The sequence below is a fragment of the Physeter macrocephalus genome, chromosome 2, assembly GCF_002837175.3.
Source record: "Physeter macrocephalus isolate SW-GA chromosome 2, ASM283717v5, whole genome shotgun sequence".
Classification (NCBI taxonomy): Eukaryota; Metazoa; Chordata; class Mammalia; order Artiodactyla; family Physeteridae; genus Physeter; species Physeter macrocephalus.
Window position 1 is genome coordinate 58,602,382 of NC_041215.1, and position 19,507 is coordinate 58,621,888.

Genomic DNA, 19,507 nt, shown 5'->3' on the forward strand with positions numbered 1-19,507 from the left:
CAGCGGGGGGAGGCCCGCATACCACAAAAAAAAAAAAAAAAAAAAAAAAAAAAAAACTCAACGGAAGCACTTAAGGCAATTTTTCAAAGAAAAGGTTGGCAAGAATCCAGAGCAGGTTTGGGGAAGGGTGAATTTTCCTGAACGTGGCTGTACCAGATCTTTTTCTTATGTTGAACCGATACACGTACCCAAGCTTTTTCCCCAACTCTTCTGTCATTTTCTTATTTCTATGTACTCAAAATATGCAGATGAATGCCTTATAATTACAGATATAAACAAATGTAGATTCAAATTCCATTTTTTACTGAAGTTTAGGATACCCCCTCTGCATATGGGACCTGAATATTAAAATCTTTTGGAGTTAAATTATTAAAGCTCTTTTCAAATGAAAAACATTTCATTTAAAGCACAGTAAATGTGCTTTAACTGGCACCAGGATGTATCTTGCTGTTGTAATACTGATTCTGCCCCACCCCCATCCAGCCATGTACATATGTGGAGTGTTGGTACTCACATCACTGATGATGTCCCTGGAGGCCTTGGCTGCCACGATTGGGATGGCATCGCTTCGCAAGTCATAGCCTTTCTTCTTTGCTTCTTCGTTGGCGAGTTTATACAGAGTCTATAGAAGGAAAGTCAGAGTTAAAGCAAAGTTTTGATAGCAACAATTTGGAGTCTAACAGGTGACATATCACAAAATTTAAAAAAGGATAGGCTCCAGAAACAATCTAACTTTCTAGCAATATTGGAAAGTAAATAAATTATATTTTACCAAAAAAAACTATGTAGCGTTAGAAACAAATGAAATATATCATTGAGCATTAACATAGATTGATAATCTATTATTTATATCATTATAGATTAATATATATGTAGATTATGATACATTATGCATATCAACATAATATAATGTTAATATAATCTAGTAATATAGATTGATAGGCAAAGCATCAATCTATACGTATTTCTAAATGAAAAAATTGCAGAACAATGTGTTTAATATTATTCATTTGTATATAAAATATATATTTATATACTTTTACCTAGTTCTTTATTACTTAAACATTTTTGAAAATCATGTAATATGATGTTTAAAAAAACAAATGAGAAAAAAATTGAAGTACAATTTAAAACATAGTTAACTTGACTATAATCACAACTTCATGATTCTAATTTTTGGCTGGATCATATTAGTAAAACATGCACCTATAAAACTGCATTTTACTTAAAAAAAATAGTAATCGGTATTGTTAATGGAGAGCACTTTTTCCCCATGCCTGAGGTTCTCTTTCTATAAAAGGAGCTCCATTATTTCATCTCTGCCCCTTTACTCTCTTTACCCTGGAGAGGTGCAATGATTTCCTGATGTATCTAATTGGTAGGGATGGGATAGCAGGGCATGCCCATCTCAGCTCTGACCTCCTCCCTCTAGGAACATGCCCAGTGCCCTCCTCTGCTTCTCTGTGCGAAGCAGGACTCACCCCTGAGGGAGGTAGAGCTGACTGTCCTGCTCCAGTGTGGCCTGTGCCTGGATGGGGAACCTAATTCTGGGGTTCACTTAGCAGGTTTGTTTGGCTCTCATACAAATGTGTCCTTGAACCTAACTTTAGTAGTAAGAGATATGAGATTTGACTTCTAGTTGCACTCCTTTTTTTTACTTCTCAATTTTATTCAGGATCCAGGTGGGAAAGAGGTGCATAATATTAGAGGTTCCCTTGGTAGGGTTGCCAGATTTAGCAAATAAAAAGATAGCATGCCCAGCTGAACTTGAATTTCAGATAAATAACAAATAATGTTTTCATATAAATAATGAGCTAGTATTACATCTGGTTATCCTGCACCTTGGAAATGCCAAAAATACTCCTCAGTTCCACTGACCCACACTGGTAAAGACCATAAATGGAAAGATAATGTGACTTCAGTTTGCCCCTGGAATCCCAGAGTGTATGATATTCAACCCACAGATGAAAGGTTGGATGGGCCTGAGTGTTCATATCACAGAGCTGCACACACCATGATAGCTGAGGTCTGAGAATATCCACAAAAGTGTAGAAAACAAACAATAACAACAATAACAACAAAACAAGCGTGGTCCCCCAGGATTTTGCCCCTACCTCACTGTAGTTGAGCTTGTTCTGCCTCGCCAACATGATCTCCGGGGTATCAGGCATTATATGAATTTGAGTCTTGTCTTTGTCCCAGGCCTCTGTGTATAAGTGCTATCAAAGAATATGTTGATAGAAAACCATTTGAAAAAAAAAACATTTGAAATAGGAATTACAAAAAGCCAATTAAAGCAGGAATGTTATTGATCTAATTAGGAAAATAAACCACACTAGGATAGAAGGTATTCAGCTGGAGGTTTAAGTCTTAATGATAGTTATCAGGGTTACAACTGGGGATAACAGAAAGTACTTAGAGGATTTCAAGTATGTCATTTAGGAGGTAAACGTGACCCCACACCCGCATGGATAATTTTAACTCCACTAGTCATTAAAGTCTAAAAACCTCTTTTGGCATCTTGGAGAAGCATGAGGCAGCTGGGGCTCACCTTATTCATGTTGATGGCATTGTTCTTGGCCAGCACCTGTTCCAGAGAATCAGCCACACTGGTAAACTTCAGCTTGTCTGGATGCTGGCGGTAGATGTTGTCACTCAGTATCTCTGTAGCTCTCTTGCATTTGACCACATCCACAGACCCAATGGGGACCCAGCCAATGCCCCTCAGCCACTGGAGATCAGACTTGTAAACATTCTGTGAGGAGGAAAAAGGCAGGAACTCTTCAGTAAGACTGAAAGATTTAGGGTCAAGGTGCAAATAGAATCGACAGTAAAGTACAATTCTGGTTGTTGCTCTTGTTGGTTTCACAAAAAACTGGCTCACTGTATTAGGCAGACTAATAGAGGAAGTATGTTCAAAAACGACCCAAAAATGTAACCAAAAAATGATAGAATATTTCAGGTTGTTAGGACAGGAGGAATCCAAATGAATATCTTCTGTCAGCCAGTTCAGTGGCTCACCCAAAGTGAGAGAAACCACACATATGTCGACCTACAGGCTGTCAGTAAATAAATATTAGGTCCAGTCAAATGCAACACTCTGCAGCCATTAAAAGCCACATTTTAAAGAATATCAATGATTGGTAGAAATGTCATTAATGTAACAATAACGAAAAAATAGCACATAAAACAATCTGTATATAAATTACATGAGCAGGATTGGGCCTTTTCAGTGGTTGGATTATGTTGGATTCTTATTGCTTCCTGTGTATTTTTTCTTATATTTCAAAATATCTGTAAAGCTCTTGGTTTAACAACAAAAAAGAGAAGTTAAAATATAATAATGACATAGAACCTCTGAAGCCCTGGGGCAGACCTTTGACTACTTCAACACTGTCCAAGATTCAGGACAATAAATGACCATCTTATTGGTCCAGAACCCATCTCTTCCCCACCAAATTCTCAGGATGGGAAGCACAGACTCCTTTCCAGATTTGTCTTTCCATATCTTTATTTAACACTTTTAGTCATTTTTTCTGCTAAAGACTTTTGTGTACTTATTAGGTATTCATAACTACTTCACAACGGTGGAATTGGACCTTTGCCCAGATCACTGAAAGGATTTTACCTGTAACGGCAACTGAGTATACAGACAGCTATTTTACTGTCTAGACTAAAAGCCTACTGGAATTGCCTTATGCTGACTAGTTATTGCCCCTTAAATAACAACAGCAAGAATGAAAACAATAACATTTTACACCTCTGGAGTGTTTCTTAACTTTCTAATGCTTCCCACATTATTAAGACTGTGTCACCGTGAGAAAGAGGTGATCTCAAAAAGCCACTTGACAAATAGACAGAGGCAAGCAGTCTGTCAATGCTGTCACTCTATGGGTGACATCAACCGTTTTTAACTACCTTTCATATGCAGGCAAAGCCTTTCTTTGCAAAACACAGGGTTCTGCATGTTGTGGAAAGCTACAGAATAGATGTGGGAGTTTCCACAGGTAGGCTGTACAATTTCTAGGAACAGCCATTTAATGTATAATTATGGTTAATTCATGTTATTCTCCAAAGTCCTCTAATGCTTAATAATTCCTTTAAACATCTATAAAATATATGCTGCAGGAAATGTGCTCATCACACCCAGATTTGAGATGTTGCCTCTGTTTCTAATAGGTACCAGTTCTGTCATTAACACATGACCTCTCCACAAAGAGAGCTGTGCTGAGAGGACAAAGTGTCAATGAAATGACCCAACACCTTCCAGACACAGTGACTTCTTTTATTTCATAAGAGTAACCATTAGTGTTGTAGCAGTATTCTGCTAATGATAACCTCATTTGTTTTGCAAGGAAGCTAAAAACAAATTTCTGAGTAATTTTTAAAAATAAAAATTGTTCTTTCCCCCTTAAAAGAATAAAATAAGACGTCTTCCTGGGTTGGACACTGAATTCTAACACTGCTTAATTCCAGTCTTATTTTTATAAGACCAAGTCCAGTTGGAAAACTTCACTTCCTTATAAAGCCTAGTAATGTATCCACAATAAAGCAATAAAACTGTACTCTGATTCAAATCTCATTCAATGAACAAGAAATCCTAGCTTGAGGTCTTCCCTGGTGGCGCAGTGGTTAAGAATCTGCCTGCCAATGCAGGGGACATGGGTTCAAGCCCTGGTCCAGGAAGATCCCACATGCCGCGGAGCAACTAAGCTCATGCACCACAACTACTGAAGCCTGTGCATCTAGAGCCTGTGCTCCACAAAAGAGAAGCCACCGCCATGAGAAGCCCGCACACCACAACAAAGAGTAGCCCCCGCTCACCGCAGCTAGAGAAAGCTGGCGTGCAGCAACGAAGACCCAACACAGCCAAAAAAAATAAAGTAAATAAAATAAATAAAGTTATATTAAAAAAAAAAAGAAATCCTAGCTTGAGTAGGCCAGTGGGTTGTTTACAAAGGATACGGTTCAAGTTATTTCCAGCCACAGCCGTTACAGACGCCGTACTCACATCGCTCTGGAGGTCATAGGCCTGCCGAGCATGCATGACGTCACTCTGGTCAGGCAGGCAGGTCCACTGGTGCAGGTAGTTCTTGTAGTCCACGTCACTGACCAAGGTCTGGCACTTCTTGGCCTGCACCACCCCCAGCATGTCCACTGGGCTGCTGAAATTGGTCTTCCACTTCTCAAAGTCCTTCTTGTACTCCCGGTCACTCTGCATCTTGGCCACGTGCATGGACCACATCATCTTAGGGTCATCTTTCACGTCCCGGGCTCCAATGTGATGGCCAAGCTGCCTGCGGTAACCATCTTTGTATTTGTACTGAGATGAAAATGCACAAATTAGATTTTTATTATAAGCCCGTAGAGGTCACAAGCCTGTACAAAATCATCTTGCTTATATCACTGTTGTACGCTGACTTTTGCTAATAAGCACTAACTCAAGGCAATATCCTACCCTTTCCCCTAGAAGCTTATAGAGGTAATAAAATAGATGGAATTCAAATAATTGTAGTGTATACCCCAAATCACCTCTGGCCTGGTAACAAGGAATAGTTCCGGGGGCAGCAAATGCACACAGTGGAGAGGCCATGTGGACCAAGGGACTTGGAGAAATGGGCTAGGCACTAAAAGTACATCAGAAAAGAGATGCACTTGGCAACAAGATGTGTTTAATAAGTAGTAAAATGAGTGTCTGGTTCCTTTGAGGATGAAGTCAATGTCAAGGACTACTTGCAGTAGCAACAGAAGAGAATTCCTGTTTCATAATGGATTCAGGCATTCAGTGGTGGTGGCAAATTTTGGCATCATTTTGGAAACTGGTTATGCTAGGGAAGCTGACCTAGCAGCCCAGTTGCTTAGAGCATGCTCCTAATAAAGTCATGGGTTCTCATCTCTCATGGACCAACAGTGTTGTTATTATTCCAGGTCCAAAGACGTTGTCCTGGAATCTGAGCCAATTATGCAAAATACATGCTTCTAGTCTCAAAAATAACTGAGAAAGTATAAACGAGTCAGCAGAGGCAATATAGTACAGTGGGAAGGAATGAGGTTGCCTGGAGTTTCAACTCCATCACCTACTAAGAGTTTGATTTTAGACAAGTTGCTTAAGCAACCCATAAAACAGGGATAATCACAATCTTACATCCTAGGGTAATTATGAAAAATAAGTGACATAATGCATATAACATTCTTAGCACAGATTTCTCAACACTTCTTGGTTATTATTATTTTGTTATATATTATTATTGGCATAACTCCATTTGTAGGAAAGGTCCAACATACATAAACTAAAGTGAGTCACTAATATGATCTTCCAAAATAAAGGGCAGCGTATTACCATATTCCCAAATAGGGGGTCTTGATTTTTAGAGCAGTGGTCTGTTCCTCAAGAATTCCCTGAGGTACCAGGAAAGGATGACGGTTTTATTCTGGGAGTTACAAGCCACAAGGCAGGAGCCAGTGTTAAGGGTGCAAGTTTGGGCTAGTCTGGCACTGATCAACTGCCTTCTTTTCATGATCTTACAAGGGTGAATTGTAATGGCAAGTGTCATATGCATTTTTTGAATATTGTATATTAAAATGCTATATAAAGCTAGGCCCTGATTCTCACTGGGAGAACTTAAGTTTATGAGTCACACTTTCTTTAAGCACTGTGACAATTTTTGTATAAGCATCTCCAAGCCTGCAGCTACACTCTAACAAATTCCACATGAATGGATCTTTCTCTATTCTTGGTGGATCAGCTTTCACTGAAGATACTGTGACTTAGTGGTTATAAAACGTTTTTGTAAATATCAAATTTTTCATTTCCATCAAAACTAGGTTTCTGAAAAACCCTACACAAATACATCAGGATATATTTCCAAAGGGCCAGGAAAGTTCTTTTAGAAGATTTAGTTCAGTGAAAGTGTCACTTCAGACTGACCACATACTAGGAGTAAAACTGACAACTCACATCACTGATGATGTCCCTGGAGGCCTTGGCTGCCACGATCGGGATGGCATCACTACGCAAGTCGTAGCCTTTCTTCTTTGCTTCTTCGTTGGCGAGTTTATACAGACTCTAAATTTGGGCAAAAAAAAAAAATCAGTTACATGTTGACATTCATATCCAAAAACGACAGAAGACTAAAATAATTCACCAACTTCTACACGGGTAGGTGCCTGTAATATTGTCACTATGTGTTTTTTTTTTTTTGCGGTATGCAGGCCTCTCACCGCTGTGGCCTCTCCCACTGCGGCTCCAGATGCTCAGGCCCAGCAGCCATGGCCCACGGGCCCATCCGCTCCGCGGCATGTGGGACCCTCCCGGACCGGGGCACGAACCCATCCACGTCCCCTGCATTGGCAGGAGGACTCCCAACCACTGTGCCACCAGGGAAGCCCAATAATGTCACTTTTGAGAGTTCTAAGCTTTCTGCGGTTTTGGCTGAAGTTGAGACTTAAACATGGTACCTATATGGAATATGGCACCTTTGTTTTTTTGTTTTAAAATTTATGTTACATTAACCATATACAGATATTATTCATGGTTTTAAATCTTTTAGTTATAAGGATGAATCAGTTTTGGAAAGAACTGGAAAAATTAAGCTGAAACTCATGGGCCTACGGTGGCTAAATGTGGACAGGAGGGAAACTCATTTGATCCACATTTATTCGCACCGACTCTGTGCCATGACTGTGCTTGGTACTTGGGAAACAAAGATGAATATGAGGCCTCTCCCATCTTCAAGGTTTCTGGGAGAAATGATGGAAAGACTGATAACCTGCGGAACAAGCTGCCAAAAAGTCAGACCATGAAAGGTGCTTTAACCATATTATTAAGAACGAGCTCCACGGGACTTCCCTGGTGATGCAGTGGACAAGACTCCACGGTCCCAATGCAGGGGGCCTGGGTTTGATCCCTGGTCAGGGAACTAGATCCCACATGCATGGCACAACTAAGAGTTTGTATGCCACAGCTGGGGAGCCTGACTGCCGCAACTAAGGAGCCCACGAGCCGTGGCTGGGGAGCCCACCTGTCACAACTAAGACCCCACGCAACCAAATACATACATAAATAAGTAAATATATTTTTTTAAAAGATTGAATGTTAAAAAAAAAAAAAGAACGAGCTCTAGGAAGGAGCAATTTATTCTGAATTGAAAATCAGGAAGTTTCCTCAGAGGGCATGACCTTGGCATTGGACCCTGAGTGATAAATATGGTTTCAATAGACTGAGACGGTGGTCAAGGGCAGAGGAACTTCCATGAATCAAAGTACAGGGGAGTGAAAGTGCAGGGGCGTCAAGCGGGGGGTGGGGGTGGGGGTGGGGCAGTGCCAGAGGAAGTGGCAGGACAGGACTGAAAAGAATCAGGAGTCGGGCTATGAAGGCCTGGTGCTAAGATAACTTTGTCCTTAATTCTATAGGACAAAGGAAACCAACAACAATCTTTGAGGAAGAGTGACATCATCAAATTTGCATTGTATCTTCCTATTCTAAATGAGAAAGAAACACAATAGAACTGAACTAAGCAGATAGAGAAAAGTCAGAGAAAGCAGACCAGGCGGGTTAGGCAATCGGTTCAGGCATTCTTCCTGGGCCTCTTCAAACCAAGGGCAACATACAACATCTCTGAGCTTTTACAGCAAAGACAGAGTTGACAGTTCCAGAAATGCTGAGTGGCTAGTTACAGGGACCCTTTGTCTCTTAAAATATCTGCTCATACAGCACACGCTATGGGACCTATAGTGCAGGTTTAGCTGAAAATTCTCTTATTTTTGATTTGAGAGTGGGATTTGACAATTTTAGTTTGGGGTGACAATTAAGAGCTAGCTATATAAGCATTAAAATTATAGTTTGCACCCCTGAAAAATAAAATGACTTAAGGTGGTGGCTAATCAATTTAAATTCTCTCAGTTATATTCTGCAGAAGAGTAAAACGCTATTGATTTTTTTTAAAAATAAATTTATTTATTTATTTATTGTCTGTGTTGGGTCTTCGTTTCTGTGCAAGGGCTTTCTCCAGTTGCGGCGAGCGGGGGCCACTCTTCATCGCGGTGCGCGGGCCTCTCACTGTCGCGGCCTCTCCTGTTGCGGAGCACAGGCTCCAGATGCGCAGGCTCAGTAGTTGTGGCTCACGGGCTTAGTTGCTCCGCGGCATGTGGGATCTTCCCAGACCAGGGCTCGAACCCGTGTCCCCTGCATTGGCAGGCAGATTCTTAACCACTTTGCCACCAGGGAAGCCCCACGCTATTGATTTATGCTGTCAAAGAAACAATATTTTCCTTGCTGGTAGCACAAAGCTGGGAGAAATAACTAATACATCATCTGACAGAATCTTAGATTCACAAAAATCTCCACAGGCTTAAACCAATAGGCTCATTCTAAGAAAAAAATGCAGAGAGATAAATGTCAATCGTTGACCTGAGATTGAAGTTGCCAAATGTATAAATACAAGATAGAGGAAACCTAGTTTAAGCCCATGTAAGTTGTCTTAGGGTTCTGGTTGACCCCAAGTCCCACGCACACCAGCAGTGACACAGCCCCAAGGAGCCCCAAGGCACAGAGTGCAGAAATGAAGGGTAAATGTCCAGAAGAGGAAATGCAATGTCGACTGTACTCTACACTAGTCATTCCTCACTCGCAGGATTTTGTTTGGTTCTGAGAGTCGCATTCTAGCAGGGATGTCATGTGAGGAATGCCCAGGAGCTTGGGATGTTTGGATTATAAAAAGAACCTGGGGTGAAGTGGCAGCGGAGGCACATAGTGCCTATGGAGTTGGCACAGTTTGGTTCTGCATGGTCTTAGAGGATTATGTGGGTCTACAGAGAGAAACCATTGACCCAATACATGAGAAGCATCTTCTAAAGGAACTTTCCGGGCTTCCCTGGTGGCGCAGTGGTTGCGCGTCCGCCTGCTGATTGAGGGGAACCGGGTTCGCGCCCCGGTCTGGGAGGATCCCACATGCCGCGGAGCGGCTGGGCCCGTGAGCCATGGCCGCTGGGCCTGTGCGTCCGGAGCCTGTGCTCCGGAGAGGCCGCAGCCGGGGGGAGGCCCGCATACCACAAAAAAAATAAAAAAAAAAAAGGGACTTTCCAGAACAAACAGGTTGATTTATGAGAGAAGCACCTCGTCACTGACAATACTTAAGCAAAGGCAGGATAACAACTTATTGGGTGCGGACTCCTGCACTAGAGGAGACTGACCTCTCAGCCTAAACATCTGTGCTTCTGATATGGGGGCACACGGCTCTATGCTCACAGAAAGTGAACAGGAAATGGGCTTGCTAATATATTTATATATTGACAGATCCCCTCTGTCTGTCTCTCAATGTTATTTGATTGTACTGTGATTTTAATCCTTGACTTAAATCTTGTACATTAAAAATCTTAAATTTTGACCCTAAAGTACAATTTAGGAAAAATAAGTCATATGTGGAAAACACACTTAGCACAGCTATGTAGCATAAAGAGGAGATAAACGTATTTTGGTCTATTGCTAATTTCTTAAATTAATAAAAGAGGAAGGTCTAATTAATCTTCTGGTTACTGCTTAAATCATTCATTCTTATAATTTGCACCTCCGAAATGATAATATGTGTTACCTGAAGACTGATGTTCAGGTAAGCGAGAAATGAAAGAGTTGGTATTCACACCGAGCAAGAAAAGACATTCTTTACAAAGTTGTCATTTAGTATTACATCACCATGGAATGGATTAACTGAAATATGAAACACCATGCAAATGTCATAGAATTAGCATCTGCTCCCACCTCACTGTAGTTGATTTGGTTCCTTCTTGCCAGCGTAATCTCTGGTGTGTCTGGTGTGATGTGGATCTGGGTCTTGTCTTTGTCCCAGGCTTCCGTGTATAAATGCTAGCAAGGAAAATATAAAATGTCATCAGGAAAAAACTTCAGTGTATTGTTAATCGAAACTTCAAGGCCACAAGAACTTTATAAAGAGAAGTAACAAAAGGTTACGTATTTTATACACATTATGTATTTTACACATATCTTCAAGTAAAGTAACCAGTTCATAGTAGAACAGATATGTATGAGTGCCTTCTGATACTCTGAATTGTATGTTAACAAAAGGAAATTTAGAATATCTTTTACGCAGAGATGATTTTCCATAAAAAGTACCATTTTATCAAAACCATGAAATAATTACTGAAGTAAATGTTAAAATATAAATGACATAGACATTAGGTAGACAGATATGGATAGATATAGATAGATAGACAGATATCTTTTGTTGCTCACTGCTCTGTTTCTTTCTTCTCCTGATCATGCTCCTTTTCCTTTGGTTTAGCGTTAGGAGTCCTACCTTGGTTCTCTGAACTCTGAAGCCTCACCTTGTTCATAGTGATGGCGTTGCTCTTGGCCAACACTTGTTCCAGAGAATCAGTCACACTGGTAAACCTGAATTTGTCTGGAGGCTGGCGATAGATTTTATCACTCAAAATTTCAGTTGCCCTTTTGCATTTTTCCACATCCAAAGAGCCAATGGGAACCCAGCCGATGCCTCTCAGCCACTGGAGATCTGACTTGTACATATTCTGTTGATACAAATAGCCAATAAATGTTTATCTCTGGTTTGGGAAAACATTTTCATCAAAAGGATATGAAATAAAGTAAGAACACTCTTGAAAACATAGTTTGGTGGACAGGCAGGGTATCAGACAATATTCCTTTTCGGTCTGGAGGGTTTGACATTTAACACTCACAGGAAAAGAAGAAATGTTATGCCCCACTTGCAGGGGCTGGTGAGTTTGGTGCCACTTATCCAAGGGGTGTTAATTCACTGATTTCCCACCTTTGCAGGTCATTACGATCCTCAGTACTCACGTCGCTCTGGAGGTCATAGGCCTGCCGAGCGTGCATGACGTCACTCTGGTCAGGCAGGCAGGTCCACTGGTGCAGGTAGTTCTTGTAGTCCACGTCACTGACCAAGGTCTGGCACTTCTTGGCCTGCACCACCCCCAGCATGTCCACTGGGCTGCTGAAATTGGTCTTCCACTTCTCAAAGTCCTTCTTGTACTCCCGATCACTCTGGATCTTGGCCACATGCATGGACCACATCATCTTGGGGTCGTCATGTACCGCTCGGGCACCAATGTGATGGCCAAGCTGCTTACGATAATCTTCTTTGTATTTGAACTAGAAGAAGAAAAATACTGATAGTCACCTAGTATAACTTTTAGTATAAAATGATTAGTAGGCTCAGATTTTCCTATTCATTAACAACATGTTTCCCCCCGAATATATAAATAATATGTGTGACTGCATCTTGTAAACCATTTAGAAAATAAAGCTTGTATATGTATACAAAAAAGAAAATAGGCCCCTGCGCCCGGCCACACCCCGCGTCGCCCTGCGCTCAGCCAGCGTGTGCCCTCGTGTGTTCAGCCTCCGCAGGGCCCTGGGTGCTGCTCCAGAGGGGGGTTGCAGCCAGCATGTCACCACTGGGTGGCCTCGTGCGTGCACCCTCAGACCCCGTAGAACTTGGGTTAAAGATGAAGGAATTAAGACACAGAAAAGTGAATTCATATATTTGGAAGCTCTCTGTTTGAAGATTACACAAGCTTTGTTGTCACCAGAATTCAAAGAAACTTATTTTAAAAATAAATGAGGGGAGACCTCCACGATGGCAGAAGAGTAAGACGTGGAGATTACCTTCCTCCCCACAAATACATCAGAAATGCATTTACATGTGCAAGAAATCCTACAGAACACCTTCTGAATCCTGGCAGAAGACCTCAGACTTCCCCAAAGGCAAGAATCTCCCCATGTAGTTGGGTAGGGCAAAAGAAAAAAGAAAAAACAGAGACAAAGAATAGGGACGGGACCTGCACCTCTGGGAGGGAGGTGTGAAGGAGGAAAAATTTCCACAAACCAGAAAGCTCCTTCACTGGTGGAGACGGGGGGTGGTGGGGGGAAGCTCTGGAGCCATGGAGGAGAGCACAGCAACAGGGGTGCAGAGGGCAAAGTGGAGAGATACCCGTAGAGAGGATCGGTGCTGACCAGCACTCACCAGCCTGAGAGGCTTGTCTCTCATCCGCTGGGACGGGTGGGGGCTGGGAGCTGAGGCTCAGGCTTCGGAGGTCAGATCTCAGGGAGAGGACTGGGATTGGCTGCCTGAACACAGCCTGAAGGGGGCTAGTGCGCTACAGCTAGCTGGGAGGGAGTCCTGGAAAAAATCTGGACCTGCCTAAGAGGCAAGAGACCCTTGTTTCGGGGTGCGCGAGGTGAGGGGATTCAGAGCACCGCCTAAATGAGCTCCAAAGACTGGCACGAGCCGTGGCTATCAGCGCGGACACCAGAGATGGGCATGAAATGCTAAGGATGATGCTGCAGCCACCAAGAACCCTGTGTGTAAGCACATGTCACTATCCATACCTCCCCTCCCGGGAGCCTTTGCAGCCCGCCACTGCCAGGGTCCCATGATCCAGGGACAACTTCCCCGGGAGAACACACGGCATGCCTCAGACTGTTGCCACATCACACTGCCCTCTGCCGCCGCAGGCTCGCCCTGCAATCCATACCCCTCCCTCTCCCCAGCCTGAGTGAGCCAGAGCCCCCTGATCAGCTGCTACTTTAACCCCATCCTGTCTGAGCAAAGAACAGATGTCCTCAGGCAACCTACACACAGAGGCAGGGCCAAATCCAAAGGTGAACCCCAGGAGCTGTGCTAACAAAGAAGAGAAAGGGAAATCTTTCCCAGCAAGCTCAGGAGCAGTGGATTTAGCCTCCACAATTAACTTGATGTAACCTGCATCTATGGAATACCTGAATAGACAAAGAATCACCCCAAAATTGAGGCGGTGGACTTTGGGAGCAATGATATATAAATATTTTTCCTTTTTCTCTTTTTGTAAGTGTGTATGTGTACGCTTCTTTGTGTGATTTTGTCTGTATAGTGTTGCTTTTACCATTTGTCCTAGGGTTCTGTCTATCCGTTTTTTTTTTGTTTTTAGTGCTTGTTATAATTGGTGGATTTGTTTTGGTTGCTCTCTTTTTTTTTATTACTTTTGAATTTTTAATAATTTTTTTTTATCTTTTATTTTAATAACTTTCTTCTCCTTTCTTTCTTTACTTGTCCCTTTTCTACTGAGCCGTGTGGCTGAGAGGGCCTTGGTGCTCTGGCCAGGTGTCAGGCCTGTTCCTCTGAGGTGGAGAGGCGAATTCAGGACATTGGTCCACCAGAGACCTCCTGACTCCACGTAATATCAAGCGGCAAAAGCTCTCCCAGAGATCTCCATGTCAACACTAAGACCCAGCTCCACGCAACGACCAGCAAGCTACAATGCTGGACACCCTATGCCAAACAACTAGCAAGACAGGAACACAACCCCACCCATTGGCAGAGAGGCTGTCTAAAATGATAATAAGGTCACAGACACCCCAAAACATACCACCAGACACAGCCCTGCCCATGAGAAAGACAAGATCCAGCCTCATCCACCAGAACACAGGCACTAGTCCCCTCCCCCAGGAAGCCTACACAACCCACTGAACCAACCTTAGCCACTGGGGGCAGACACCAAAAACAACAGGAACTACAAACCTGCCGCCTGCGAAAAGGAGACCCCAAACACAGTAAGTTAAGCAAAATGAGAAGACAGAGAAACACACAGAAGATAAAGAAGCAAGGCAAAAACCCAGCAGACCAAACAAATGAAGTGGAAATAGGCAGTCTACCTGAAAAAGACTGCAGAGTAATGAGAGGAAAGATGATCCAAAATCTTGGAAATAGAATGGAGAAAATACAACAAATTTTTAACAAGGACCTAGAAGAACTAAGGAGCAAACAAACAATGATGAATAACAAAATAAATGAAATTAAAATTCTCTAGAACGAATCCATAGCAGAATAACTGAGGCAGAAGAACGGATAAGTGACCTGGAAGATAAAAGAGTGGAAATAACTACTGCAGAGCACAATAAAGAAAAAAGAATGAAAAGAATTGAGGACAGTCTCAGAGACCTCTGGGACAACATTAAATGCACCAACATTTGAATTATAGGGTCGCAGAAGAAAGAGACTGAGAAAATATTTGAAGAGACTATAGTTGAAAAATTCCCTAATATGGGAAAGAAAATAGTTAATCAAGCCCAGGAAGTGCACAGAGTCCCATACACGATAAATCCAAGGAGAAACATGCCAAGACACATATTAATCAAACTATCAAAAATTAAATACAAATAAAAAATACTAAAAGCAGGAATGGAAAAGCAAGAAATAACATACACGGGAATCCCTATAAAGTTAACAGCTGATCTTTCAGCAGAAACTCTGCAAGCCAGAAGGGAGTGGCAGGACATATTTAAAGTGATGAAAGGGAAAAAAGTACAACCAAGATTACTCTACCCAGCAAGGATCTCATTCAGATTTGACAGAGAAATTAAAACCTTAACAGACAAGCAAAAGCTAAGAGAATTCAGCACCACCAAACCAGCTTTACAACAAATGCTAAAGGAACTTCTCTAGGCAGGAAACACAAGAGAAGGAAAAGACCTACAATAACAAACCCAAAATAACTAAGAAAATGGTAATAGGAACATATATATTGATAATTACCTTAGATGTAAATGGATTAAATGCTCCAACCAAAAGACATAGACTGGCTGAATGGATACAAAAACAAGACCCGTATATAGGCTGTCTACAAGAGACCCACTTCAGACCTAAGGACACATACAGACTGAAAGTGAACGGATGGAAAAAGATGTTCCATGCAAATGGAAATCTAAAGAAAGCTGGAGTAGTAATTCTCATATCAGACAAAATAGATTTTTAAATGAAGACTATTACAAGAGACAAAGAAGGACACTACATAATGATCAAGGGATCGATCCAAGAAGAAGATATAACAATTGTAAATATTTATGCACACAATACAGGAGCACCTCAACACATAAGGCAAATGCTAACAGCCATAAAAGGGGAAATTGACAGTAACACAATCACAGTAGGGGACTTTAACATCCCACTTTCACCAATGAACAAATCATCCAAAATGAAAATAAATAAGGAAACACAAGCTTTAAATGATACATTAAACAAGGTGGACTTAATTGATATTTATAGGACATTCCATCCAAAAACAACAGAATACACATTTTTCTCAAGTGCTCATGGAACATTCTCCAGGATAGATCATATCTTGGGTCATAAATCAAGCCATGGTAAATTTAAGAAAATTGAAATCGTATCAAGTATCTCTTCCAACCACAATGCTATGAGACTAGATATCAATTACAGGAAAAATTCTGTTAAAAAATACAAACACATGGAAGCTAAACAATACAGTTCTTAATAACTAAGAGATCACTGAAGAAATCAGAGATGATATCAAAAAATACCTGGAAATAAATGACCATGAAAATAAGATGACCCAAAACCTATGGGATGCAGCAAAAGCAGTTCTAAGAGGCAAGTTTATAGCAATACAATCCTACCTCAAGAAACAAGAAACATCTCAAATAACCTAACCTTACACCTAAAGCAATTAGAGAAAGAAGAACAAAAAAACCCCAAAGTTAGCAGAAGGAAAGAAATCATAAAGATCAGATCACAATTAACGGAAAAAGAAATGAAAGAAATGAGCAAAGATCAACAAAACTGAAAGCTGGTTCTTTGAAAAGATAAACAAAACTGACAAACCATTAGCCAGACTCGACTCATCAAGAAAAAAGGGAGAAGACTCAAATCAATAGAATTAGAAATGAAAAAGGAGAAGTAACAACTGACACTGCAGAAATACCAAGGATCATGAGCGACTACTACAAGCAACTCTACGCCAATAATCTGTTAAAAAATACAAACACATGGAAGCTAAACAATACAGTTCTTAATAACTAAGAGATCACTGAAGAAATCAGAGATGATATCAAAAAATACCTGGAAATAAATGACCATGAAAATAAGATGACCCAAAACCTATGGGATGCAGCAAAAGCAGTTCTAAGAGGCAAGTTTATAGCAATACAATCCTACCTCAAGAAACAAGAAACATCTCAAATAACCTAACCTTACACCTACAAAGGACACCGCAGAAATACAAAGCATCCTAAGAGACTATTACAAGCAACTCTATGCCAATAAAATGGACAACCTGGAAGAAATGGACAAATTCTTAGAAAAGCACAAACTTCTGAGACTGAACCTACAAAATAAAGAAAATATAAACAGACCAATCACAAGCACTGAAATTGAGACTGTGATTAAAAATCTTCCAACAGAGATAGTTGGAAGATGGCGGAAGAGTGAGATGCGGAGATCACCTTCCTCCAAACAGATGCATCAGAAATACATCTACACGTGGAACTGTTCCTATAGAACACCCACTGAACGCTGGCAGAAGACCTCAGACCTTCCAAAAGGCAAGAAACTCCCCACGTACCTGGGTAGGGCAAAAGAAAAAAGAATAAACAGAGACAAAACAATAGGGACGGGACCTGCACCAGTGGGAGGGAGCTGTGAAGGAGGAAAGGTTTCCACACACTAGACGTCCCGTCACGGGCGGAGACTGCGGGTGGCAGAAGGGAAGCTTCGGAGCCACAGAGGAGAGCACAGAAACAGGGTGCGCAGGGCAAATCGGAGAGATTCCCACAGAGGATCGGTGCCGAGCAGCACTCACCAGCCCGAGAGGCTTGTCTGCTCACCCGCCGGGAGGGGCGGTGGCTAGAAGCTGAGGCTCGGGCTTTGGTCAGATCGCAGGGAGAGGTCTGGCGGCGCAAACACAGCCTGAAGGGGTTAGTGCACCACAGCTAGCCGGGAGGGTGTCCGGGAGAAATCTGGAGCTGCCGAAGAGGCAAGAGACTTTTTCTTCCCTCTTTGCTTCCTGGCGCATGAGGAGAGGGGATTAAGTGTGCTGCTTAAAGGAGCTCCAGAGACGGGCGCGAGCCGCGGCTATCAGCGCAGACACCAGAGACGGGCATAAGACTCTAAGGCTGCTGCTGCCGCCACCAAGAAGCCTGTGTGCGAGCACAGGTCACTCTACACACCTCGGCTCCCAGGAGCCAGTGCAGCCCGCAACTGCCAGGGTCCCGGGATCCAGGGACAACTTCCCTGGGAGAACGCACGGCGCGCCTCAGGCTGGTGCAACGTCATGCTGGCCTCTGCCGCCGCAGGCTCGCCCCGCGTCCGTACCCCTCCCTCCCCCGAGCCTGAGTGAGCTAGAGCCCCCGAATCAGCTGCTCCTTTAACTCCGGCCGGTCTGAGCGAAGAGCAGACGTCCTCGGGCGACCTACGCGCAGAGGTGGGGCCAAGTCCAAAGCTGAACCCCAGGAGCTGTGCGAACAAAGAGGAGAGGGGGAGGTCTCTCCCAGCAGCCTCAGAAGCAGCGGATTAAAGCTCCACAATCAACTTGAAGTGCCCTGCATCTGTGGAAAACCTGAATAGGCAGTGAATCATCCCAAGTTGAGGAGGTGGATTTTGGGAGCAAGATATATTATTTTTCCCCCCTTTTCTCTTTTTGTGAGTGTGTATGTGTGTGCTTCTGTGTGAGATTTTGTCTGTATAGCTTTGCTTTCACCTTTTGTCCTAGGATTCTGACCGTCCCTTTTTTTTTTAACTTTAAAAAATTTTTCTTCTTAATAATTTTTTTACTTTTATAACTTTATTTTAACCTACTTTATTTTATCTTCTTTCTTTCTTTCTTCCTTCCTTTACCGTCCCTTTTTTTTTTAACTTTAAAAAATTTTTCTTCTTAATAATTTTTTTACTTTTATAACTTTATTTTATCCTACTTTATTTTATCTTTTCTTTCTTTCTTCCTTCCTTTCTTCCTACCTTCCTTCCTTCCTTTCTTCCTTCCTTTCTTTCCTTTCTATTTTTCCTCTCTTTTATTCTGAGCCGTGTGGAAAAAAGGCTCTTGCTTCTCCAGCCAGGCATCAGGGCTGTGTCTCTGAGGTGGGAGAACCAACTTCAGGACACTGGTCCACAAGAGACCTCCCAGCTCCACGTAATGTCAAACAGCAAAAATCTCCCAGGTATCTCCATCTCAACACCAACACCCAGCTTCACTCAACAACCAGCAAGCTACAGTGCTGGACACCCTATGGCCAACAACTAGCAAGACAGGACCACAGCCCCATCCATTAGCAGAGAGGCTGCCTAAAATCATAATAAGGCTACAGACACCCCAAAACACACCACCAGATGCGGACCTGCCCACCAGAAAGACAAGATCCAGCCTCATCCACCGGAACACAGGCACAAGTCCCCTCAATCAGGAAACCTACACAACCCACTGAACCAACCTTAGCCACTGGGGACACACACCAAAAACAATGGGAACTACGAACATGAAGCCTGCAAAAAGAAGACCCCAACCACAGTAAGATAAGCAAAATGAAAAGACAGAAAAACACACAGCAGATGAAGGAGCAAGGTAAAAACCCACCAGACCTAACAAATGAAGAGGAAATAGGCAGTATACCTGAAAAAGAATTCAGAATAATGATAGTAAAGATGATCCAAAATCTTGGAAATAGAATAGACAAAATGCAAGAAAC

The 19,507-nt window shown here is 42.3% G+C and overlaps 1 protein-coding gene across 1 annotated transcript in view; it reads right to left on the reverse strand.

Moving 5' to 3' along the window:
* NEB (nebulin) overlaps window positions 1-19,507 on the reverse strand; it is a 235,517-nt gene that overhangs the window by 111,566 nt on the left and 104,444 nt on the right. The window contains exons 62-69 of the mRNA XM_028477867.2: window positions 11,834-12,145; window positions 11,341-11,544; window positions 10,757-10,861; window positions 6,959-7,066; window positions 5,012-5,323; window positions 2,552-2,755; window positions 2,115-2,219; window positions 515-622 (exon numbers count right to left, since the gene is read on the reverse strand). Of these exons, the coding sequence (XP_028333668.1) occupies window positions 515-622; window positions 2,115-2,219; window positions 2,552-2,755; window positions 5,012-5,323; window positions 6,959-7,066; window positions 10,757-10,861; window positions 11,341-11,544; window positions 11,834-12,145 (1,458 nt within the window). The remainder of the gene's footprint in view (window positions 1-514; window positions 623-2,114; window positions 2,220-2,551; window positions 2,756-5,011; window positions 5,324-6,958; window positions 7,067-10,756; window positions 10,862-11,340; window positions 11,545-11,833; window positions 12,146-19,507) is intronic.